Raw genomic sequence first — 24,308 nt, 5'->3', positions numbered from 1 at the left:
CATTCCCGCTGCTAATATCCATAACCTCATTCTTTCAGTCACTACCCAGACAATAGGTGATGGTAGGAATCTAACGCTAACCGATGGGTAAAACACAGCCTCACCTTTACACTCATAATAACACACAATTGATAATCAATTTTTTCTCATCTTTAGGAGTCTGTCTATTCTGTTTAACAGTTCATGCGTCACTCGTGAACTCATAATCTTTTCATATATATATATTAAAAAACGACTCATTGTTGAACCTCTGCATCATTGTGCTTTGAGCTTTTAGTGTCATCTTGTAGCATTAACACTTGAGAGAGTCGATACCTGGTAAAGCACCTAGCCACATGACTACACTATTTACAATAAAGCTATCAGATTACAATCACAGGCAACCTCATACTGTATGTAAGTAATAAAATCCTATGACAATAACAAGGTTTTATTTCTTCTAGCTACTCTTTGTTTAATGTGTACAATTACACAATTGTGCAGTTGTAGGCTCAGTGTATAAATGAGCAGTTTATAAAATGTGCTGATAACTTCTTGCATTCCCAGAAACACTGCATGTTACTATATAGTGAGTGAGAGAAAACCTTGCTGGCTATAAACTCCCTCTGGTGCTAACAGTCCAACAACAGGTGCAAAGCATGGAAGAGGAGAGGAGAATATTTTTTACATTTTTTTTTTTACATATTTGAAAAAATAAGAATAAATTACTGTAGCAACAACCAAATCGAAACAATTAAAAATTAAACAGAAATTATTATTAATTTGTACTGTTGTCAATGTATTTTTGTGCATTCATATTGATTGAGTGGCCTGAACACAGACAGACTCTGTATGAATACTGAGAGTTTTAAATATACTGCTGAATATTTTACAAGTGCCTGATGATTAGATTCAGTTACTTTCAGGCTCAGACGGGACCACCATTTCTGTTCCAGAACACCACACAAAAGAAGTTCTTCTGTGCACAATCACTTTCATTACTTGAACGTAACTTCCACATCAATTAAACTGCATACTGCGGAATGAACACATAATATATTCAAGTCTTCTAAAATTGCACTGTCATGTGGAAACAGGCCCACGGCTTTTTTTATTAACGCTGAACTACAATGACAGCGCAGTAAAAATACATTTAAAATTTTTTTGTTCAATACCCAATTGGGTTTTGTGAAATGTGAAAACCTCCATTCACAGAGGTCATAACTGAGAGAAGCCTACACTAGAGAAAGTCTACAGAAGTCTTCGATTTAAAAAAAACAAACAGTGAAAACAGTCCAGCTCAGAAATGAAGAGGGTGGCAGAAAACTTGTTGGACTTTCCAACATTACATCATCAACTAATCAACAGTAAGGGTGAACTCACAGCAGTAAGAGTGAACTCACAGCAGGCAATCCACACTGTGCCTGAGCATGTTTAACCCCCCTAAGATCAGTGTGTTTGGCCAGTGTGAGTGTGAGAAAAACTGGGCACAGGTACAGTTCAGTTGGCAGGGAATTAGTGTATGAGCATGGGAATAATAGTTTTATTACAAAGAGCTTGTTAATTTCTAATTAACAGATGTACAGGTAAGGTGAGAGGACAGTGTGTGACCACTTTCAAAAGTCAATTAGAGAGAGAGAGAGCAAGTTTCTGAGACAAATTGAAGCGTACACACACCCGTTTCTTTAGGTGTAGTGTGAGTGTATGACAGCAGACGAGAGGGGAAATCCATGAAATGATGCCTGATGTGAATACACCCAAGAATGGTTCCCAACTGTGGCCATTAAAACCATATAGCTGGTCCCAATTTCAGTTCTTTAATGTGGCAATCAATCCAAGATATCATGGTTATGGACACGTACATTGTGTTGCAGAATAGGCAAGACAAGTGAAAACACAAACATCAGCGAGGTTACAAAAATGATCACAATGGTGTTTTAAGTAAACGCATAAGTTGGTGCACTTACTTCAAAATAGCGGTTTCTTTTCGACAGTGGCCTGGCCGCCACAAAGCAGCCAACTTCATCTGAATTCCCATGATACCTACAAAGAGATCCGTAATAATCAGCACTTAAGTGAAATCGGATGCCAAATCAGTAGAAAGGTTCTCTTCCATCTCCCAAAGTGGCATTGCTTTTACCTGAGTACGTCACCATCTCTCAACATCCTTTTGAGTCTCTCCCGGTAACGCACAGCTCGCACCTCACGAATTTCTCGTATTCGCCTCCTCCAGTTTAGAAAGCGATAATGAAGGTTTATGTCGTCCATGTCTGAAAACCATCACAATCTAGAACACAAAGAGCACATCTGAGATAAAATACCTGGTTTTAAAACACCAAAAGTTACTGTAAAAGTGGACCACTCCACCAAATTATGAACAAGAAGTGTTGTTATGCTGACTCTATCGTTTACAAGGCACAGAGGTTTAGTTACTATATAACTGACATGAGTTTATGAGGAAAAAATAAATATAAATGCAGTCACCAAAAGTATAAGTTTGGGAAATTCAGGGGCAGCACAGGACCTCCTTAATAAAACAGTAATGATTTCTGACCACAATATTGTGCAATCAAACAATACGAAGGACTTGGGTTTGATCCTCAGGCCAAACCCTTCCTGTGAGGAGACTCTGTTTTTCCATTCACATTTAATCCTACTTTCCAAAGACAAGCAAAGGCCTGGACAGGGACTTCACCCTGCCAACAGGCACGAACTGAGCCCCCCCATTGTGTTGGCCCGTGACGGACAGGTTTTTCGCGTGGGCGACCTACACGCTAACCGAACTGGGGCTGACTCAAGAATAGACTGTCTCATCTCAAGATTCCCATGAATACATGACTCCCAGATTCACTTTGTCTCTTGCTCACTTTTCTTTATTACGTGCTGATAATATAAAGGCAAATCACTTACTAGTAAAAGGATGCGAGTACACATATTTTTCCTAAACTATACTTTATTCTTATAATATTCAGATTACTATCAAACAAGACAAAAAACTGAAACTGAAAAGCTTAAAAAGCAGGAGTTGAAACAGAAAGTTTTGTATTATAAATGACAAATAGATTTGCACTTCACCTGTTAGTTACCCAATCGGCTGATGTCTCAGGTCTACTACTTTCTAATATTATAAGAATATTATAAGAAAGTAATATTATCAAGTCTATAACCAAAGCCGTGCCGACTCACGTGACATTACACACAAAGTTATATTTTTCTTTTTTGAAATTCAAATTCACCCTTTACTATAGAGGTATATTTGTCGTGAACGGTGATGTGGATATTTTCTTTTCACTGAGTCAGAGGTGGGTCATTATACAGACATGCGCAGAGTTGAAAAAGTCTAAAAATGCTGCCATACACTACTGAAACCTTTGTAAAGTACGAGTCACTATCATGCATATAATATATATGCGTGCGTTTTTTTGTTTTGCCAAAGAAAATAAATATGAAAGCCGTAAGGTCGTACTATCACTTTGTTTCTTGCCTTTTAACCACTACGATTTACTAATTTACGAGCCTTCCCCAAACACGACACTGCATTTCCCAAACTACAGACAGGACTCTGTTGGCCGGCTAGCTGCTTCAGCGCCACAACATTATGTCGCTTTGTGGCTGATTATATGACGTAAACATGGATACAATAGAGTTTATACCCACACTATTCAAAGTCCTCCTGTCTTATAATGATTCCTTACTGTTTTATAACTTGTAACGCGTCGTTCTTCGGCTTTTCTTCCAATTTTAAGGAGGTGAACTATGCCACTTTATGCCAAGCCAGCGCTGTCGGAAGTCCCGCCTCCTCGACCAATCAAACGTGAGGATGAATACGGAGAGAAATATTTAACCTGCGCAGTGCCGTGAGACAGCGATGCCGTTTGTAGTTTTTTTTATTTTCCCCCTTTTGATTTTACAGTTTGCGTTTTTTACGTCTACATCCAACTCTCTTTGCATATGATAAGAAAAGAAGTAGCGTGACCGACTCAACAATACTTTAAAAATAAAATAAAATATATGTTTTACTTTATAAATGGTTGGTTTTGTTTTATTTGACCAGGTAGGTCATTACTTTGCTCCTAGGAACGAACTCTGAAGTATTGGTTTTAGAGCATACGAAACGATGTTGGGATGTAGGCTGGGTACCCTGCTGAACATCCCCCTGCAGATACAAGTGGTCCTTGATATATATATATATTAGCTTGGACCTCTTTTAGTTTCTTGAAACTTCTCATCTGAGAAGCTTCTTCAGATCTAAGAGCAATTGGTGGAGAAGTGGAGAATCCCAGATTTTTAAGCCCTATTGGGAGTGTACCTAAGAGGGTCCGGGACCCTGGTAATTCTTAGTTTTAAATTGAATTTATTTTTATTCCACGTGTTTATGAATTTAGTTATACATATTTCATTTTCACTTTGTAACAGATATTTTAATATTTTAATCTAGTGGATTAGTGGCTCTGTGGTGTAATAGTCAACACATTCACCAAGATTCCCAATCCATTCGAACCTCAGGGGTTCAAAAGCTCCTAGTAGTCCCAAGGCTGGATAAATAGGAGGGTTGTATTAGGAAGTTCCTCTGGCATAAAATCCTTGCCAAATCAAACATGTGGATCCATCCGCTTTGGCAACCCTTTGGGAAATAGGGGAGCAGCTGAAAGTACCTTATTTATCTCTTTTTTGGATTATTTTCTTGATTTTGAAATTTCAAGCAAAACACTGCATCCCCCTCACAGCTTCTTATGAAGTTGAACCTCAGTTTGCGAGCTGGTTTACAATTGTATAAACCGGCATGGAACTTAAGAGTAAGTTTGCTTCTGGTGGGGAAAATGAAAGCAGAAACCTACAAGTCCTAGCAACCATGAGATATTAAACGTATCAATTTTATGGCAAAATACTTTGATCCTGTCCTTTAATTTCATGTGTTTGTGATTCACAAATGCGGAATTTACAGGGCGGGACTTTTAGCTTGTGGCTATTGATGTCTTAGTCATCTTGCCTTCAGCGGCACTCCTTCAACCTTCCGGTGTCAATCAGTGTCAGCTTCAGCCCTGAGAATCTGTAAACACACTCTGAGAACACACTGTCGATTTAGCAGATAGCGTTTAAAAAAAAAGTAGTGACAATATCAATAAAAAGGTTGGAGGTGTTGGAGTGCCAAAATGCTTTTACTGTTGTTAACAGAGAAAAACTTCTATTATTTGGAGTGTTTTTTGAGGCTATAAAGCCAGATTTATTCCTTGTTTTAACTATTTTTACTTATTTTTATTATTTTTTTATATTCAAATCATTTTAATATTAAATTCTGCTAGAGATTTGAATGCCATTGAAAACCGTGGTGTAATGAAACTAAATTTATGCTGCAGAAAATAAAGTGTCTTTTTCATCTTTTAGCCCTACCATGATTGACTGGCCATAATAAAGCAGCACCTCTGTAAAAATATGGCGATGATAAATGATCCTCTAAGTGGGGAAAAGGCAGAGCAATGGTGTAGCAAACGCAGCATCACTTGTGATTTATGTCAATGTAGGAAACATAGCTATCCAGTGGCATGACAGGCAACAAATGGCATGAGCGTGCGTGAGCACGTGTATGTGTCAGAGACAAGTCAAATGGGGTGTGCTCAGCTGTGTGGAAATGAGAGGAAAGCTAACATTCTCCATCACGTATCCCTCCCATACCTTTCCTCTTTAAAAGCTGCTGTCAGTGGCGTCTGTCAGCTGCATTATCACTTGCTGCTCTCAGCTGGAGCAAATTATCCAAAACTGGGAACAGAGTTAGAAAAGGGAATCTTGGAACCGTTTATTACTGCTACGAGGCTGCACTGGAACCATTTATTAGCAGACAACTTTTAGTGTAAGATGTTGCTGTGTTTAAACATCCTGGTGCTGGTCCTCCTGCAGCTGGCTTGTTCAAGCCCACTGACCACACCGTCCAGAGGATGTCCTACCTGCAGAGGAAAGCACTCACAGAGGCAGCCGTCTGTAGAGCTAAATGCCACAACTTTGGCTCTTGGAGAGCCGTGTGGCGTCTACACTCTGAGCTGCGCCCACGGTCTGCGTTGTGCACCTCCAGACGATGAGCCAAAGCCCCTGCGTGCCCTGCTGGAAGGCAGAGGAGTCTGCAGTAATGCCAGTAGCACCAGCCCGACTAAACCGGTCCATGTTGCTGGTAAGTTTCAGCTTACTTTTTTGGGAGAAGCTATGATTTAATCAGTGAGAGAGAAACATTATGGATTTAGGAGTAATTGAATACTTATTATTATTATTTTTGCTGTTGTTGGCTGAGATACAATCTTAAATATCACATTTATCTCGAAAGTTAAATGCTTTTAACTCACTGCTTTTCAGGTTATTATCATGTTATAATGGAAATTGGAGTATGACTAGAGAAATCAACATGTGTTACCAAGCAAAAGATCTCAAAATGTGTGAAATCTTCCTCAATTTAATGGCATAAACGCTAAAATTTTAAAAACTGATGTTCTTGTTTGTTTTTATTTGCTTTCATACACTAGAAAGTACACCTACTGAGGATCCAGATGAGGTAAAAACGCTCATCCTGTACTGTATATCTATGTTTAAAAAACAAAACAAAACAAAAAGAGCACATTCCTGACAGTGAATTAAAGTAGGCATTACATATATCTGGTTAACTCTGTTCCTTCTCTCAGGCTCCATGCCGTCAGCTGCTAACGACAATCATCGAAGGTCTTAATGCCCATTTATTTACGTCAAACCATGATATCTACATGCCCAACTGTGACAAGCGTGGTTTCTTCAGAAAGAAGCAGGTGAGTCTCCAAATTAGATGATTTATAGGAAAAAGGGCTGATCTCACATTGATTCTATAGAGACCAGACATCTTTGCATTTAACTCTTTACTATGTCTGTTGTGTTTTCGGCAGTGTTGGTCATCTCGAGGTGGGCGGCGGCGAGGAAAGTGTTGGTGCGTTGACAAGAACGGCATGCCCCTGTCTACAAACACTAAACAGAAGGGTGGTCTGAGCTGTTAAATGCAACGAGGAGGCTGAAGCTTCAGTCCCTGTGTGAGATTACGATGAAGGCACACCAGACCAGTAAAGGGACCGAACACAGTGCCTCTTATGTGACTGTGCGCCAGCAGAGAGAAGGACATCGCTATTGCAAGGCTGTTTAACAATCAGGTGAAACTTTAGTGTCCATGCGCCCTCTGCTGAACACATTAAAACTTTATTGGTTTGATGTCCTTTCACGTTAACCCTCATAACACGCGGCCATTTAAAAATGCTGTTTGCTTTTGAAGGGAAACCCCATTTGTTCTAACATGAAACTGATTCTAAGTATTGTAAATGACAGCTATTGATTATTGGATTGATTAACCATAAATCAGTTATGATTTTTTTTCTTGAAAAGAATATCTATGTAAGCATAGAGAGGCACATTTTCGGCATCCACCAGTGGCACATCGTGTTATTAATGCAAGTTTAGAATTTTATAGACTGACTGATCACTAGAAAAAAACTCTTTTCCAATTATAGCTAAAACCTCCAGGGCTGATTAAAGAAGCAATAAATTTGGTTAGGTGAGTGTCTGAGGAATCAGCCTCAGTGGGTTCAATTATATTCTCAAAGTGGAGAAAAACAAAATAATTTTATCCCGAAACACTTTGTTATTACGAATGAGTCCTGCACACTGGTGTATGCCAGCTTTTAGTCCCTTTTTCTCCTCTTCCTCTCTAATCAGCTCAGGAGAAAGTCTTTTCCCCCCCATTTTGACACCCAGTCACAAAAGCAGTTATTTAAGGTCATTTAACTTCATAAATTTCTCAATTCAAACAATAAGTTTAGAAAATATGGTCTGTCTTTTTTTAAATTTGTTTTTGTATCTTTTCAGTGTATTTATATATATTTTCCATATTTTTTTTAAACTTTGAAACCACTGTAATAGTACAACTATCAATGCTGTAAAATATCTCAACATGTAATCCTATTTATGTTACTTCGGATATGATATTCTATTTATGTTAACACTGATAGCGCCATTAGTGATTAAGGACTTGGGGGCATTTTTAATTTTCAAGACTGATATACGGCGAAACACAGTATTACAAAAATAAATGTAAGATTTTTATTGGTTATTATATTAAAGATTTTTTAAAATAAAACATGTTTTAGTTTTTTAATTTATCTGGCCCTTTAAACAGGAAGTCTCAGCTCTTTAGTCTAGTGGTTCCTGCAACCACAATGGAAAGAATATTATGATTTTCTGCAACAAGGGTGTCAAACATGTGGTCTGGAGGCCCGAACTGGCCCGTGGAATGGTCCAATACGGTCCACCTGGTGGTTTTGTGAAGTGTAAAAATTACAGCTCCCACTGTAATTTGCACCAGAAAGTACTGTGTTACAAGTCTTAGTGGTTAACAACCAAGCAGGAAGCATAGGGTTGCACTGGCCCCATAATGCTTATGCATGACTGAGACAGTGTATATGACTGTGAACAGGGCACTTCTGCATGTGCATCATGAGTATAACTACTATCAGGATAATTAATTTACTTAAAAATTGTTCATCACAAACCAACATTTAACCTCTTATGCAGTTCAAATAATTTCATCCACACAAACTGGCCACTTTATTAGGTACACTTCTTTGGTACTGGGTTGGGTCCCCTTTTGAGTTCAGGACTGCCTTAATTCTGTAAGGCATAGATTCAACAAGGTGCTGGAAACATTTCTCAGATATTTTGGTCTATATTGATGTGACAGCATCACACAGTTTTTGCAGAATTGTCAGCTGCACATGATGAAACTCTCCTGGTCCACAACATCCCAAAGGTGCTCTATTGGCTTCAGATCTGGTGAATGTGGAGGAGGCCATTTGAGCAACTGTGAACTCATTGTCATGTTCAATGACATGATGCACTATGCTGCTGTAAGCAGGAATCAGAAGATGGCTCTGTGGTCATAAATGGATGGGCATGGTCAGCGATAATAATCAGACTGTGGCATTTAAACAATGCTCCATTGGGCCTAATGGGCCTAAAGTGTGCCAAGAAAATATCCCTTACACCATTACACCACCAGCAGCCTGAAGTGCTGATCCACAGCATCGTGGATACGTGCTTTCATGTTGTTTATTCTGACACTATCACCTGAATGTCACAGCAGAGATCACTGAAGCTGAGGTCACTAATATTCAAACTTGTCCAAGATTTTTAGTAGACCCACATATTGTACCAATCTGAAAGTACCATCACTTCGTTCTCGAGTTATCGTGTTCACAAAGTTGGGTATCCATGCCATCTGCCCTGACGTCCTAAAGGGAGTATGGCCATTCTCCTCTGACCTCTGAAGTAGATAAAGCATTTTCACCCAGATAACAGCCATTCAAAACTATTCTCTGTAAACCTTGTTTGGGAAAATATCAGTAGATCAGCAGGTTCTGAAATAACCAGACTAGCCTGTCCGGCACCAGCAACCATGCAAATGTTCAAGTCCCTTAAATCATCTTTCTTCCCCATTCTGCTCAGTTTGAACTTCTGCAGGTCATACAGGCCATGTCTACACGCTCAAATGCCATGGTAATGCCATGGCATATTTGCACGTACAGGTGTACCTAACAAAGTGGCACAGGCTCAGCATGACCCACTGAATTCTACATCAGTTTCTCACTATTGTATTTATTTATGATAAAATATTCTGATGAGCCTGACCACACCGCACTGAGTAAGATAGATGAATGACATCAACACGTGAATACAAAATGCATATATTCTTCTTTAGAGTATTTTTGAATAAAAAAAACAAACAAACAAAAAACTGATGCAATTTAAAATTATTTAAGTAAACGGAAACAAAACACATTTCCCTCACAGCATGTGCTATTATAAACATAAATTGCTACATTTTAAAGGTCACAAACAAACAAATATATATATATATATATAAAAATTAACTATAATTAACAAATCACCACTAAGAGCTGTAATAATAGAGGTGGGCCAGCAGAATATGATGGATACTTTGTTTCTATAGATTCCAGGTCTCCAGAAGAAACCACATTAAAAAATACACTTCTCTCCCCTACTTACAAGTTAAAAGTTTCAGTATCGACAATGGTATCGGCAATACTAGCCCTTTATTTACTTGGTATCGGATGGATACCAAACTTTGCAGAATCGTACAGCACTGGTAATTTAGATGTAATTACTGCAGTTCTGCCTGTAAGCAAGCCTGCACGAAAATGATCATTAATGTGACAGCATGTCAAATTAACAAAGCTTAAAAATGAGCCACAAAATAAGATGATGAAGGCTCAGCCCGTGTTGGGGGAGGCTCTGCACCTGTTCGTTGCTGGACTGAAGGACCAAAAGGCGCTGGGCTCGCAGGGTGTTGGATCAAAGCGCTAATAGGCTGCTGCAGGGCGGACTTTAGCCTACTTTACATACAGAGACAACAAAACGCCTGTCCACAGACGGGGACGCGGATACCTGCCTGAAAATGTCTTCTCCCAGTGCTACCTCCAACCCTCTGAACACTCTGGCGCCAAAAAGGAAGACGAAGAAGAAACACTTTGTTCAACAGAAAGTGAAGGTTTTCCGAGCGAGTGACCCCGTGTTGAGCGTGCTGATGTGGGGAGTCAATCATTCGGTAGCTATAAGGCCGTTTAATGTGCACTTCTGTCTGCCTGGGTATGAAAATGTTCATTATTAACTATTTATCCACTGATCATGCGCAGATTAATGACCTGAGCCAGGTGCCCGTACCTGTCATGCTGCTCCCAGACGACTTCAAAGCCAGCACCAAGATCAAAGTCAACAACCACCTCTTCAATAAGTACTGTGCTCTGCTCATAGGCTCTACTCAGCTCTGTCTGCATGATTGCAGGAGCCTCGTTTTGCTTCCTGCAAACTGCACAGATTTTTGTTCCTCTCAGGATTTATTTCTCGGTGTTATTGTCTCTGCTTATCAGAATATCCAGACCCCTTTAGAGAGCAACGGTGTTTTTCTTCACCAACACTATAGCTACAGTAATGAGCGCAGTGCAATATTGTCTCGAAAGAGAAAGAATGATGTTATGGGCTAAAGTTAGAAGTGCAGCATTAACTTGTGTTTTTTTTACTTGCTGTGCAACATAATTTAAAAGGCAAAAAAAGGTTAGCTTGATGGATTTATCTGAAATAGTGGTGGAAGAGTGTCAGTCAGAGTGTGCTACAGTATAATAATCATTTATAAAAGCTGTCCTATACAGTGTCTGTTGTTAGGTTCAGTTTCTATAAGCACTGAGTCTAGAAAAGTGAAAGGCTTTCAATAATCCTTTAATCCGTTCAGGAATCCGGGTTCAGTAAAGACTTATGAACAGAGGTTTGAGGACCAATAAAATATTTTCCCAAGGTTAAAGTGCCGTTACTGTAGTGAGATTTCTCTGAACTTGTTTTGATCTGGAAGCTGTTAAGCAGCAGGATCCCTAATATAATTCAGTCAGCTAATAGTCACGAGCATAGATCTTTTGTAAAATGTTGCTGCACACTAAATCTATGCGTTATTGTCATTATTCCTCAGGGAGACTCTTCCAGGACAGTTTAAATTCAAAGAGTACTGTCCTCAAGTGTTCAGAAACCTGCGAGAGCGCTTTGGCATTGAGGATCAAGATTTCCAGGTATGATTCACAGCAAGTCTGCGTTTCATTGTGCACTAAAATATAAATATGGATAAAATCTATCGTTTCACAAAAATGTAGAGGCCATTAGAAAAAAACATAGACTCGCACAAGCAGAGAACATCCAAGGCTCTGTGTGTTTTCCTTTGATCGAAACCATGAACTTTTATGTGCGTATTGATCTGCTCGCTTCTACATTTGCATTTCTTTGTGTCGTATTTTGCATGCGCCAGGTGGCACACAGCCATTCTCCAGTCTGGGAAGTGCACATTTGCTTAGCACACAATTACGGGAAACATATTGTTGCTGATAAAAGTCACATTAGCTTACTGCAGACCTGCATTCAGAGCAATGCAAAAAGCATGTTAAAACAAAGCTTTTTATGGTCCGATGCTGCGCAGCATTACATTTCTGGTATATGTAAGATATTTGCATTTGTTTCAACACTTTAAAATGTGAAAGGTTTCCCAGGGCAGGAGGCTTCTCCTTCTGATCTCATGATGCTGTTCTCTCACTCACCGGCAGGTTTCTCTGGCTCGGAGTTCTCCTCTCAGACACGACGAAGGGAAATATGCGGGCCTGCTGCTGACGTCGTACGACCGCACTTTGGTTATAAAAGAAATTTCCAGTGAGGAGGTTGCAGAAATGCATAATGCGCTCTCTGCATATCACCAGGTAGGACTGACACAAGTTTATATGTCCTTTAAAGGTCAGAGAGTAGGTTCAATTTTAAAATTGGAGACTCCAGCTTTCAGGCCCCTTTTCTGTGGAACCAACTCCCAGTTTGGATACTGGAGAGAGGCACTCTCTCTGCTTTTACAATAAGGCTCAAAACTATACTTTCTGATAAAGGTTATAGTTAGGGCTGGATCAGGTGACCCAGAATCCTCCCTTAGTTACCCTGCATTTAGGGCTAAGCTGCTGGGCTCTTCCCATAGTGCACTGAGTGTTTCTTCTTCACCTCTTTTCACTGTCTGTGGTTGTTCACCACTTTGCATTTAATCATTAGTTATTATTAATCCCTGGCTCTCTTACACAGTGTGTCTTTTGTTGTGTCTCCCTCTCCTCACCCCTAACCGGTTGCAGCTGATGGCTGCCTCTCCTGGTTCTGCTGCAAGTTTTTTCCTGTTAAAAGGGAGTTTTTCCTTCCCACTGTCACCATATGCTTGCTCACGTGGGGTCATCTGATTGTTGCGGTTTTCTCTCTTTTACTCTTTTACCTTTTAGTATGAAGCGCCTTGATGTGACTGTTGCTGCGATTTGGAGCTAAATAAAATGAATTGAATTGAAGTGAACTAAGAACATAGTATTTCTAGTGTGTGCATGGTTGCAATCCTTTTGTACATGCACACATCTACCAGTCTTTTCTCTTTCCTTGTGTCGTTTTTATACAAGAATAAAATGTGCCCTTTTTACATTAACCATGGTTGCCATGGTAAAGGTTTTACAGCATCAAAGCTGAGACACGAGTGTTAGAATTTCATGGCTCCAGTTTTACATTTAAATTGAAGCATATTAAATAATTCACATTGAAGAATGATTCTGTCAGAGCTTTTTCTGGTTATACAGATACAAAAAAAAAAATAACACACCAAACAGAGAAAGCTAAGTCACATGACATATTAACAAGTAGCATGATGTTTGTTTGCTTGTACTGTATTTCTTTTCTGTAGTGCCACAAAAGGCCTTCACACAGCTTTTTGTTGTTGTTGTTGTTGTTGTTGAAAGAGCACTGATGTTACCAATGACATTTAAAAGGGCTTGCAGTAAGCCATGATACTGTTGCATGAGCCTGTCAGTGAACGTCACTCCCTAATCTCAGATCACTTTAATGCATTTCCACTGAAAAGACACTGGCCCTGGTGCCAAAAAATCAATAAAAATGCCGTGCCCGAAGTTGGCACCACTGGTATCAATTGATATAGGAGGGGTTACCAAAAAAAATAAAAAATTCACTGATGACTCACAGATGTAGACCACAGATTCTGTGCAACATGATTTCCTTCCTACAGATATTACTTCTGAGGCATAACGATTTATCGCAGACCTGTCAAAATGTTTCCTTCTCATAAATCACCAAGAGAGAATCAAATACGCACCACCATCAGAGACTTATACTACAGACCCAGTTGCACAGACCCAGGATATCTTTGCGCTATCTGGATTCACTTACCCTAACACTGGCAATCAGGATAAGCGGTCACGTGTAGCTGGTAATCATCTTGCTAAGTTAACCCAGGGTTTCCCCTTTGTGGTCACATGAAAGTGGTGGCATTAGCACTAGAGCAGTAGAGCAGCTGATGTTACACAGGAAGGTGAGAGAATACTATGGGAAAAATATGAAGACGTTAAACAGGTAATATGCCTGAAAGCAACGTAGCTGCTGCAGACAAAGCAGTATGAGGGTATGTAAGAGAAAAAGCACTTAAGAGTAATATCGTATTAAAATTGTATGTGTTAAGGACTTTGGTTAATAATAACGCTTAGCCTTTCTGAAGCCTGAAAAGAAAGCCAGCAACATACTGACTGTGTAGGTTAACAGATTTATCATATCAAAATGCAATAAGATATTGATATTAATTGAGTATTTCATTAAATTAATATTTAAAGGGCATTTTTCATTCTTATTCTCTCATCTGCAGTCCCTGTGATGTTTCATGATCTGAGAATAAATAATTCATATAAAAACTCAATTCAAACGGAGGCTTAGTCTATGTCCAACAGACCTTAGAATAAGGTCAGCAGGTACAGTGGGGGGCTCTGTTTAAGATCATATATAAATGCTTATAGAGCAATAAGATTGTTACTGATAGTCATCAGGGAAAGATGAAAATTTTAGATGCTATTTAAAATCTAAATGTTGCAGTGATGCTGACCACAAGAGTTGTGTATGCTGTGTGAGCACAGTAGATTAGGACAGGTGTAGTGCTACTGTTAAACAAACTAGAATTGTTTCTAGCTTGTTCACAACGCTAATGTGAGCCAGTACTCTGCCAGTGTAGGTATATAATCGACAGCTCAGACATGCTGTGCATAAACTCAGCCGGTCATTCTTATCATTCTAGTAATTTGGAGGGGTTTGTTTTTGTTGTGCTATATGAGCTCATAGAGGTGTTCTGTGAAGCAAGATTATGGGGTTAGTGAGCTGTCTTGACCTTAAAGTCAGAGTTTTCAGTGTCATGAAAGCGGCTCTCTTTTTACCAGGATAAGTCATCATGATAACAGGTCACTGTTTGAAAACAGCATGTTTTTTAATGATTGCTTAATTTACAACATTTTAAGGTGTGATATAGATTTTCTGCTGGAGCTATATGTTTCATATGCAGCTTGTTAAGCCTACTACTATTACTTTACTAAAACCTCTTAATAATGGGGTCTATAAATGTACAGCTGTGAAAACGGTGCCACTAGAGTGTGTATATATTATTCTGGTGATGCAGAAAATGTTTAAATGTTGTTATGCCCGATTCTAATCTGCTGCCTCTTTTACACTGTTTGAACCGCAGCTGCAGGAAGACTGAACACACACCATGAACACCTATCAATCAGTTAAATCAGATTCACGTTGGTCTGCTGACAAACTAAAGTGATTTGCACTTGCCAGTTTAAAGTTTCAGAGGTCTAATGTGCAGCCACCATATTAGACATCAACAGCAGCGCTGAGCGCACACTTAGTGGTAACATAAATATATTAACTCAAATTAAAACGTTTACTTCACCACTCTGCCAAATCCCAAGATAAATGACTTTGCATTTCGCTGTTATATTTTTTCATTTCTTTATAGGTTTTATGACCACTTTACATCATGATCATCTGATAATGGCTCTAACTGGAGCAGGCAACAGTCACAGGGATCATTTGTGTGAGAAGAATCACTTGACATGTGAAACGTGCCTTTTTATGAGAGCTTGAACTTTCTTCTGGTTCCCAGTTCAGTTTCTTTGGAGTTTGGGGCTCTTGCTTAGAACCCCAACTTATTTTGAGTTTGATATTTCTTGAGTGTTTTGTTCCCTCGCTGTCTCCTTATCTTTTCCTCCCTCAGTTTCTGTGCTTGTGTTTTTGTCCTCCAATGTCCCCATGAGTCTGTTTTCATATTTAATTTGAGTCTTCTTGCCTCCATATTTAGCATATCTTCCTAACTTTCGTTTTCTTTCATTTTTACTTGATGTCTGATTGTTCTGACATATGTTAAGTGCATTCAGGTATGCCTTGCTCCCTCAGCGTACCCGGGGGTCGATTCACTTACTGTAACACTGGCACTCAAGATAAGCTGGTTTCCTCCAGGGTTTTCATTCCACGTTCACGTGAAAGGGGTGTTGTTGGCAGAATCAGCCACATTTATTAATAAGTTAATGACAGCAAATTGTTCATACAAAGAGGTTAAACACGCAATACAGACTGAAAATCTCACAGTAGTTAACTAGCTTTGTAAGGTGATAGATTTACCAATATGACAACTCTAACAATAGGACACAGGAGAATCTGATGGATTTTAACAGAGTATTTTATTAAATTAATTTAGTTTTAATTCTTCATTTGTTTCATCCTAATTAAAGGTTTGACACAAATGTCATTCAGTATATTACCAACTCCAAGTCCATCAGAATTAGCTCAGTTTCACTTGTAGACGCTCCAGTGCACAAATGCAATGCAGACAACGCTGTGCTCAGTGGCTTTGACACTTATTGTTGCTCATCACAATGAACTGTTTTCATACTTGAGGTATAACAGACGTCTCAAAATACAAAGCTGATTAAAAAATGAAGTCGAGCATTGTGTAAATCCACGTTTACTTGCTGGGACTGTACATCCTCACTGCCTTTCTTGACATTTCTTGCTATGATGCTATGAAATGACTTTATATTACCTGTGCGTTGAATCATATCTGTTACAAGAAAAACCTTATCTTACTAGGAACTCTTTTATGTTATCATACTTTACCTCTTATGCAATGTCTTAACGACGCTGTAGAGTCATATAACAATGAAGCCATCTGTTTGAAATGCAGGCAGTGTTTTCAAATGGAGTTTGTCCTGTAAATTATTCCAAGTCTAAATTACATCTGCGGTGCTGATCAGATGCCACAGGAGGATCTTCAGGAAGAGCATTAACCACAACTTATTATATTCACGTGCAGATGTTTATTCTTCATGACTGAAAATCCATGTACTGATGGTCTCTTCCAGCATATTGTCACCTGCCATGGCAGTACGCTCCTCCCTCAGTTCCTGGCCATGTACAGAGTCACTGTGGAGAGTGAGGACACCTACCTGTTAGTAATGAGGAACATGTTCAGCCACCGACTTCACGTACACAGGAAGTATGACCTCAAGGTAATCCTCCAGAGGCAGTGTATTTCATATGATAGTGTTTTATTACTTTTATCAGCTATTGAAATGCCTAACTTACCAAAACATTTAAAGACAATAGTTTAAAAAACAGAGTGTTAAATGCTTGTGAATTGAAGTTATGCTTCACCCCAAACCATTTATTAATAGTAGACTGTTGGATTTATGGCCACACGTGTATCATCTCTGAGAACACATGAGTGATAATGACTGTTATAGCTTTGAAAGTAATGAGCAAATATGGATCTTTGGCTCAACAGTAACACCGGTCACTTTCTTCTCTTTCATCAGGGCTCGCTGGTGTCTCGTGAAGCCAGTTTTAAAGAAAAGGTGAGATCAGATTCAGGTAAAGTCAGTCTGTTGTCCACAAGAGTTCCAGTGACGTTTGTCTTTACTGGAAATAAAGCACACGTGTGGCCGTGGAGTGTTTAAGAGGCAGTGATCTATTACAGATGGTTATTTTTACGTCTTCTGACTCAGGCTCAATGAAAGAGTGGCTGAATACATTTGAGCTTGTTAATTTTAATTATGATAAGCTTGCACTAACATCTCCAGTAAGAAAATGGTCAAAAAAAGCTCGGCTCCACTCGATTATTATACACAGCGTGTTGCACTAAAAGGAAAAATATATAATCTATGAGGTGGTTATTTCCAAAACCAGTCAAGTGCCTTTCTGGTCTTTCGTTTTTGAAGTGATTTAGTTCTGTGCTCACATCAAGCTGGGAGACTCGTGAGAGAGAGAGAGATAAACACGAAACGTCAAAAACAGCAGCTGACCCTGACTGATAAACACTCGTCTTTCAACTCCACAGCAGTCGAAGCCATTATGCAGCTATATTTCCATAGGATTCATTTTCAGAATTTCTTTCTAATTTCTCCTTACCAGTGCTTCCCTTGTAAAACTGCGGGTGTCCTTTTTTAATATGTTTAAATGAAAGACATATATTGAGTCACAGAAACTTTTTTTTAATCATTAACATTTTCTACAATATTTTTCTACAATATTTTTGCTCTTTTCTTTTTCAGAAAAGAGACACTCCAATAAAAATGGTAGAAATATCTCAGTGAGGCAAAAAGAAAAACTGTTGGGGTCCAGAAAAGAGGTTCAGTAAATAGCTCAAACTGCCTGAAGACCAAACACAGTAAAGTTTTAGGGTTCATCAAGTCCATTAATTAATAGTGCCAGGTTGACTTTGTAAGCCATTAAAATAAGCGCTTTGCCTGTTGCACAGCGATCGAATTCATAGCTGGTGTGCAGATTACAATGTATCATCGGTTTATTTAGGTATGCATCTTTGATATGGTTCATTTATTTATTTATCTTGTAGTCAGCTCACATGATTATCTGCCATAATGAGCAGGATACAACAACCTATTTATATGGTACTGTGCAAAAGTTTCAAGCCCTCGATTTTGTCACGTTTTGCTTCCTGGACCAGATTTTGTTGTGATCTTTGAAATAGTCTTGAGCAGCCCAGGCTTTCTGAAGGTCTTTTTAAAATTTTTCTATGAACATTGGCTGCTTTTTCATTCATTTTCAGTCCAATCCTTGTACCTGCCCATTTTCAAAGGAATATTGTTGTTGTTTGTTAAGCTACTTAACAGTGACCTGTGAATCATTCAAGCATAAAAATGCACCTAACCCAAGGGATGATCCAGTGTTGCGTCTACACATAATACACATCTTTGTTAATAGCAGTCTGTCACAAAAGCATATAATTTCTTCCCATTTCTTTAGTTGAATCTATGAAAACAACAACAGAGACAGGCATAACATAGCATTTCTGCACCAACAAGGTGATTCCAAAAAAGCTTTTACCTGAAAAACTGTGAGTCTTTCAGCCTAAACTTTGATTTTAGCTCACTGAGACTTGTGTAACCTGAAATTAACAAACAATTGTTCAGTACTTGGCGTAATGATAATGATAATGATAATGATACGCCACTAAAAGGCAACATTTCTGTGAAAAACCCCCATCTGATTATTGCCTAACATTGTCTGACGTTTGGACTGATAGCTACATCAATCACCGACTGCAAGTAAAATGATAAAAGCTGAAGTGAGAAAGAAAAACTTAGCATACCTGAAGTGGCTGCACGTGTGCTACTGCCCCCACAGTCTGTCTGAAGATGTGGACGTGTTTAGTATTCTGGCTGCTCTCCCCGGTTTGACAGGCTACATCTAAGACTGCAAACCAAAAATGTATTTTTTTTCTCTTTGAAATGTGTGCCTGAGGGCAGAGTGTGGAATTATTTTCCTATGTGTAACTGTTATTGTTTGCGCATTGTGACAAATGTGATTTTAAGATTAGACTTTCTTGAATCTTCCCACAGAAAAATCACTTAGCAACAGGCTGTTTTAAACATCAGAAGCCCTCTGTTTGGCCTCCAGCGATGCTGACCTAGATAAAAAAAGAAAAAGATGAAGAAATATCTGGTTTAATAGAGGAAGTTTGACTAGCTGCAGAGCTGCGGGAACCTTTGATATTTCCATCTGTACTGATTCAGAAAACAAAATTATGAAAATGTTATTTGGCTTTAATCATATGAAAATGGAGAAGCTATAAATGTTTTGATGAAAAGAAAAATGCTGTTGAATGAATGTTGTAATTCTTTCTATATTTTCAGGTCAAGGAAGTGCCCACTTATAAGGATGTGGACTTTATGAATAACATGCAGAAAGTTTATGTGAGTGATGAAGAGAAGGAGAAAATAATGGACAAGCTCAACAGAGACACTGAGGTAAGAGAGGCGTTGCTTTTTGTGGGGGATTTTTGTGTTTCTTGTCTCTGGTGTGTAATTATTTCTCTCACTGCAGTTTCTTGTACGTATGAGGATCATGGACTACAGCCTGCTGCTCGGTATCCACGATGTCGAAAGAGCCGAGATGGAGGAGGAGGAGGAGGAGATGGAGCTGTCCGATGAGGAGGAAGAGGATGATGAAAATGGCCTTGCTCCTGCTCCCCACTCCACCTCCCCTGAAGGCATTACCGGCTACATGAACTCCTTCAAACCCATGGGTCCCGGGGATTTCGACCCTTATGTGGATGTGTACGCTATTCAGAGCGCTGTGGGTGAGTCCCGACAGCCGAGATAGGAGCCCTGCGCTTTTTCACCCACCGAAACTTCCTCTCACACTGTGCTGCACAAGATAAGATCATATGCGCAGATCAATATCGCTCGCCAAACACTGTGAATCGCTCCCTTGTAGGTGCGCCCCGTAGGGAGGTGTATTTTATGGGTCTGATTGACGTGCTGACGCAGTACGACACCAAGAAAAAAGCCGCTCACGCTGCCAAGGCTGTCAAACACGGGGTGAGAGATCAGTGCTCTGCAAAGTGTAAAGGGCTGCTTCTACTTATTTCTGATCGACTGTGTGTCTGTGTTTTGTAGGCAGGAGCTGAGATCTCAACTGTTCATCCAGAGCAGTACGCTAAACGCTTCAAAGAGTTCATCGCCAAAATCTTTGCCTAGTTCAGGGATTCATTTAATACATGAAGAATTCAGCTTTGCAGTCATCAAAGCATCACCAATAAAGCACTAATAATTTAATAGCATCCTTTTGTTTCCCTTCCTTTTTAAAAAACATCTTTACTATTCATGGGATTCTACACTTCGAGACAAGCTGTGCATTTATTCCAAGTGAAGAATTTCCATAAAGGACTTCTTGGCAGCTCAATGTTGTTAATGGGTTTCTTTTCTTTTGACGTAAAGGTTTGGCAACACTACTGTTGAGTCTAAGTGACAGCAAGAAATAAAAGATTCCTGAAAGACATCTTTCAAGTTTACACCTGTAAACATCACTAATATGAAGGTATTTTTTTACTGGCCAAAGATGATAAAATAAGCTTTACACCAGCCACATTATTAGGTACATCTTGCTTGTATTCGCTTGGACTGCCTTAACTCTTCATGGTGTAGATTCAACAAAGAAAACAAAGATTTTGGTCCATGTTGACGTGATAGCATCACTCAGAACATCCATGATTTGAATCTTCTGTTCCACCATACCCAATCTGGTGAGTGTGGAGGGCATTTGAATGCAGTCATGTTCAAAAAAACAGCCTGAGATGATTTGAACTTTGTGACATGGTGCGTTCAAATCCTGCTGAAGCAACCATCAGAAGGTGGGTACACTGTGGTCATAAAGGGATGGACATAGTAACAGGACTCAGACTGTGGCATTAAAATGATGCTCAGTTGGGGCTAAGGGGCCCAAAGTGCGCCAAGAAAAGATCTCCAACCATTACACCACCATCATCTGGCTGAACTGTTAACACAAGGGAGGATGGATCCATGCTTTCATGCTGTTTACGCAACATTTTGATCCTACCATCCCATCGGACCAGGCAACACTTAATCTGCTATTGTCTAATTTTGGTGATTTTGCTTTTTGTAATCTCAGTTTCCCATTCTTAGCTGACAGGAGTGGCACCGGGTGGAGTTTTCTGCAGCTGAAGCCCATCTGCGTCAAGGTTTGAAGTGTTGTTGGAGATGCTCGTCTGCATAGCTTAGAGGTTGTGTAATAATATTGAGTCCAGCCCACTGGCACCAACAACCAACAGTCACCTTAGTTTAACGTCTGGGCTATAGTAACCATGGTAAGTTCAAGGTGTGCCATATGTACCAACTGTACCAAAGTTCTTTAATGGCCTAACTGCTTCTTATATTGTTACATTTTTCTTTGCCAACATCCTGTTGAGTAAAGTAGGAACCACTTAGGATGGATCTAAGTGTCCTTAGTTACTGCAAGCTGAAGCAAACTGATGTGATCCTAGCTGTACATGTGTTCCTTTAAATTGTATTCTCAGTGGTACAGCATTAATTTTTGTCTTTATTTAGTTGTCCCAGTCCTCCTGGCACACATTCCTGAAAATCATTCAGCAGGGTTTCACTTTGGAATAGCAGCTGTGTGGACAAACAGGAGGGACAGAAAGATGAGAAATAAGAGGAAAAGACATTAAATGTTTTTTTTAATTTATTTTTTTATTTTTGTCTTTTAACCTAAAACAAAAAGAAGTATATTAATTATTTTATATAATGCTACTTACTTTTTGGATATTTTTCTTTCAGCATTTGCAAAACACACTATAGGTTTGTTTACATGTACTATGTTCCAGAGCTTAAGTCTGGGTCCATGTGTTATGATTTCATTGTCATGTGAACATATATTAATTATACCTGTGCTAAAGACTGTGCATATCTACTCTTGAATCTATAAACCAGGAGATCTTGATAGCATGCTACACAGATCTCTCTTATCTTTTTTAGAGAGACCCTAACTTATAGAGAAGTCTCATAGTGGTCATTTTTATTTTTGTCTCCATATGTTTTCTGGGGAAAAAATGGGATTTGGTATATCATGCATCCAAGAAACTGAATCAGAGATGGATATATAAATAAGCCCATGACCTACAAAGAAGTAGGGCAGACTCAGTAGAGGCCTTTAACGAGGACTTTGTTGCGCCATAAGATCTTATGGTAGTTGCGTGTTGAATGATTCTGCTGAATGCCAAAAGACTCCGGCTGTCAGGAAAAAAAGGCTCTCAGCTTGTTTGTGTCTGACCATGTAATACAAAAGTTTGTAGTCGCTGACAAATGTCCCTGTTTTTAACGATGATACACAATATGGACAAAAGTGTTGGGCCACATTTCTTAATCTTTGAATTCATGTGATTTCAGTCTCCTCGTCACAGGTGTATAAACAGAAACACAGAGGATCCAGTTCAATTCAGTTTTATTTATATGGCACCAAATCACAATCACAGTTTCCTCAAGGTGCTTTATATTGAAAGTTAATATAATAATAGAGAGAAAACCCTAAAAATCACATGAAAAACTCCCTTTTAACAGGAAGAAACCTCTGGCAGAGCCATGCTCAGAGGGGCCGGGGAGGGAGACAGGACAAAAGACACTCTGTGAGAGCTTAATAATAACTTCATAATAATTAGTGATTAAATGCAAATTGGTGTAGCCATGCAGCCTGCCTTTACAAATATTTTTCAAACAGTGGGTTGCTCTGAAGAGAGTGGTACTGTAATAGGTTTCCGCCGTTGCAACGATGGGTTGTGAAATTCCACCATCAAATGTAAATGATATTAATGCAAAGTGGATGTTTGGTACAGCAAAATGCCGGATCACATAAAGTTCCACATCTGGGTTGCTGAGTGCTGAGGCACACAGTGCTATCAAAGCTCTGTTAACTCAGTTACTGCAGAGCTCCAAACCTCCTCTGGTATTAACATCAGCACAAAAACTGTGCACTGGGAGCTTCATAGCATGGTTTTCCATGGCTGAGCAGGTCCTGTAGGTGTAATGTGTAGGAGGCCCTGTAGTGTACCGTTGTATTCTCATAAAATAACTTTTTAATTGTTTATAAATTTTAGATAATGGCATGTAGTATCATTAATCATCGCAATCACTAATTATATTTACTAGAATAGCTCCAGAGGTTAATTTTCAGCTACTTTTAGTCCTCCGTTGATACGCTGTGTCACTTATTGTAAAGCTGACTGATCATTACCAAGACCTTTTTACAGTTAGGTTGGCACTCTTCTGATTAGTAGAGAATTGGTTAGTTCTGTGTCTGGAGCATCAGCCTTGTGGGTTCAATGATAGTTTCAAATTGCCCAATTTAAAAATAAAAAACCTTCCTCTGAAGCTCGTTAGAGTGTTCTTGTTCTAAGAAGTGAAGGCTATTCCATGTGGGAAACTGCCAAGGAAAACTTAAAGACTTCAACAGCATGCACGTCTCCCCTCACAGAGCAGCAAAACTGGCTCTAACAAAGAACAGAAAGAGAAGTGGGAGGTCCCGGAGCACAGCTGAGCAAGAGGAGAAGTACATCAGAGTCTAGTCTGAAAAACAGATGCCTCAGAGGTCCTCAACTGGCAGCTTCATTATATGGTACCTACATGCATCAGTCTCAGTGTCGGCAGTATAGCGGGGGACTCCAGGATGCTGTCCTTCTGGGCAGAGTTGACAAGAAAAAGCCATAGATTCCTTTACTCAGTGTCTTTTCCTTATCCATCTTTATCGTTTCCTTGGCTATTCTCAGATTTTCGACTAGCCAAATTTATATCTTCTAAACCTGCATTAGGGCCACAGTGACACTGACTCTATGTAGAAGTGTTTTCAGGCTTATATGATTATTTACTGTCATTTACAGTGTAATTCTAATATGTTTAACGTTTTTGTTCGATAAAAACAAGTCTTTTTTTTCGAAAAACTAAAACATTTGTAAGCAACCCAACATTTTAGTAGTGTTTATAATGCTACTAAACTCCAAGGTGTAAATTATACTGTTTATTAATAAGGGGACAAAATAAGTCAATAAATAACCCAAATCTGAA

General features: G+C 39.2%; 3 protein-coding genes across 4 annotated transcripts in view; 2 read left to right on the top strand and 1 right to left on the bottom strand.

The window, feature by feature from the left end:
• The window catches only part of LOC102212647 (SPRY domain-containing protein 3-like), a 19,540-nt gene extending 15,764 nt beyond the window's left edge, over nt 1-3,776 (bottom strand). Inside the window, exons 1-3 of one of the 2 annotated variants that reach the window (XM_005739548.1) lie at nt 3,637-3,776; nt 2,120-2,266; nt 1,947-2,022 (exon numbers count right to left, since the gene is read on the bottom strand). In XM_005739548.1, the coding sequence (XP_005739605.1) occupies nt 1,947-2,022; nt 2,120-2,247 (204 nt within the window). In that variant the 5' untranslated portion in view covers nt 2,248-2,266; nt 3,637-3,776. The remainder of the gene's footprint in view (nt 1-1,946; nt 2,023-2,119; nt 2,267-3,636) is intronic. The other variant, XM_005739547.1, reaches the window with a different exon arrangement.
• Nucleotides 3,777-5,697: 1,921 nt separating this feature from the next.
• On the top strand, nt 5,698-7,069 carry LOC102212353 (insulin-like growth factor-binding protein 5). Its single transcript, XM_005739546.1, has 4 exons — nt 5,698-6,142; nt 6,489-6,517; nt 6,645-6,764; nt 6,879-7,069. The coding sequence occupies exons 1-4, from the start codon at nt 5,833-5,835 to the stop codon at nt 6,984-6,986; spliced, it is 567 nt and encodes a 188-aa protein (XP_005739603.1). The 5' UTR covers nt 5,698-5,832; the 3' UTR covers nt 6,987-7,069.
• A 3,298-nt stretch (nt 7,070-10,367) lies between these two features.
• On the top strand, nt 10,368-20,509 carry LOC102211701 (phosphatidylinositol 5-phosphate 4-kinase type-2 gamma-like). Its single transcript, XM_005739543.1, has 10 exons — nt 10,368-10,600; nt 10,689-10,786; nt 11,513-11,609; nt 12,135-12,284; nt 16,797-16,943; nt 17,250-17,288; nt 19,587-19,700; nt 19,777-20,032; nt 20,170-20,273; nt 20,352-20,509. Exons 1-10 carry the CDS (start codon nt 10,451-10,453, stop codon nt 20,430-20,432), a joined length of 1,236 nt encoding a protein of 411 aa, XP_005739600.1. The 5' UTR covers nt 10,368-10,450; the 3' UTR covers nt 20,433-20,509.
• The last annotated feature ends 3,799 nt before the right edge of the window (nt 20,510-24,308 follow it).

The sequence above is a fragment of the Pundamilia nyererei genome, unplaced genomic scaffold (genome assembly GCF_000239375.1).
Source record: "Pundamilia nyererei isolate P.nyererei 1_Seehausen unplaced genomic scaffold, PunNye1.0 scaffold00092, whole genome shotgun sequence".
Lineage (NCBI taxonomy): Eukaryota > Metazoa > Chordata > Actinopteri > Cichliformes > Cichlidae > Pundamilia > Pundamilia nyererei.
The sequence above is the reverse complement of the archived record's forward strand: the minus strand, read 5'-3'. Positions and strand labels throughout refer to the sequence as shown.

Bases quoted from the DNA above. Each gene is read 5' to 3' on its own strand.
- LOC102212353 (XM_005739546.1), top strand. From the start codon at position 5,833: ATGTTGCTGTGTTTAAACATCCTGGTGCTGGTCCTCCTGCAGCTGGCT. The intron at 6,518-6,644 runs GTAAAAACGCTC...TCCTTCTCTCAG, and splicing joins CTACTGAGGATCCAGATGAG to GCTCCATGCCGTCAGCTGCT. The intron at 6,765-6,878 runs GTGAGTCTCCAA...TGTTTTCGGCAG, and splicing joins GTTTCTTCAGAAAGAAGCAG to TGTTGGTCATCTCGAGGTGG.
- LOC102211701 (XM_005739543.1), top strand. From the start codon at position 10,451: ATGTCTTCTCCCAGTGCTACCTCCAACCCTCTGAACACTCTGGCGCCA. The intron at 10,787-11,512 runs GTACTGTGCTCT...ATTATTCCTCAG, and splicing joins AACAACCACCTCTTCAATAA to GGAGACTCTTCCAGGACAGT. The intron at 16,944-17,249 runs GTAATCCTCCAG...CTCTTTCATCAG, and splicing joins ACAGGAAGTATGACCTCAAG to GGCTCGCTGGTGTCTCGTGA.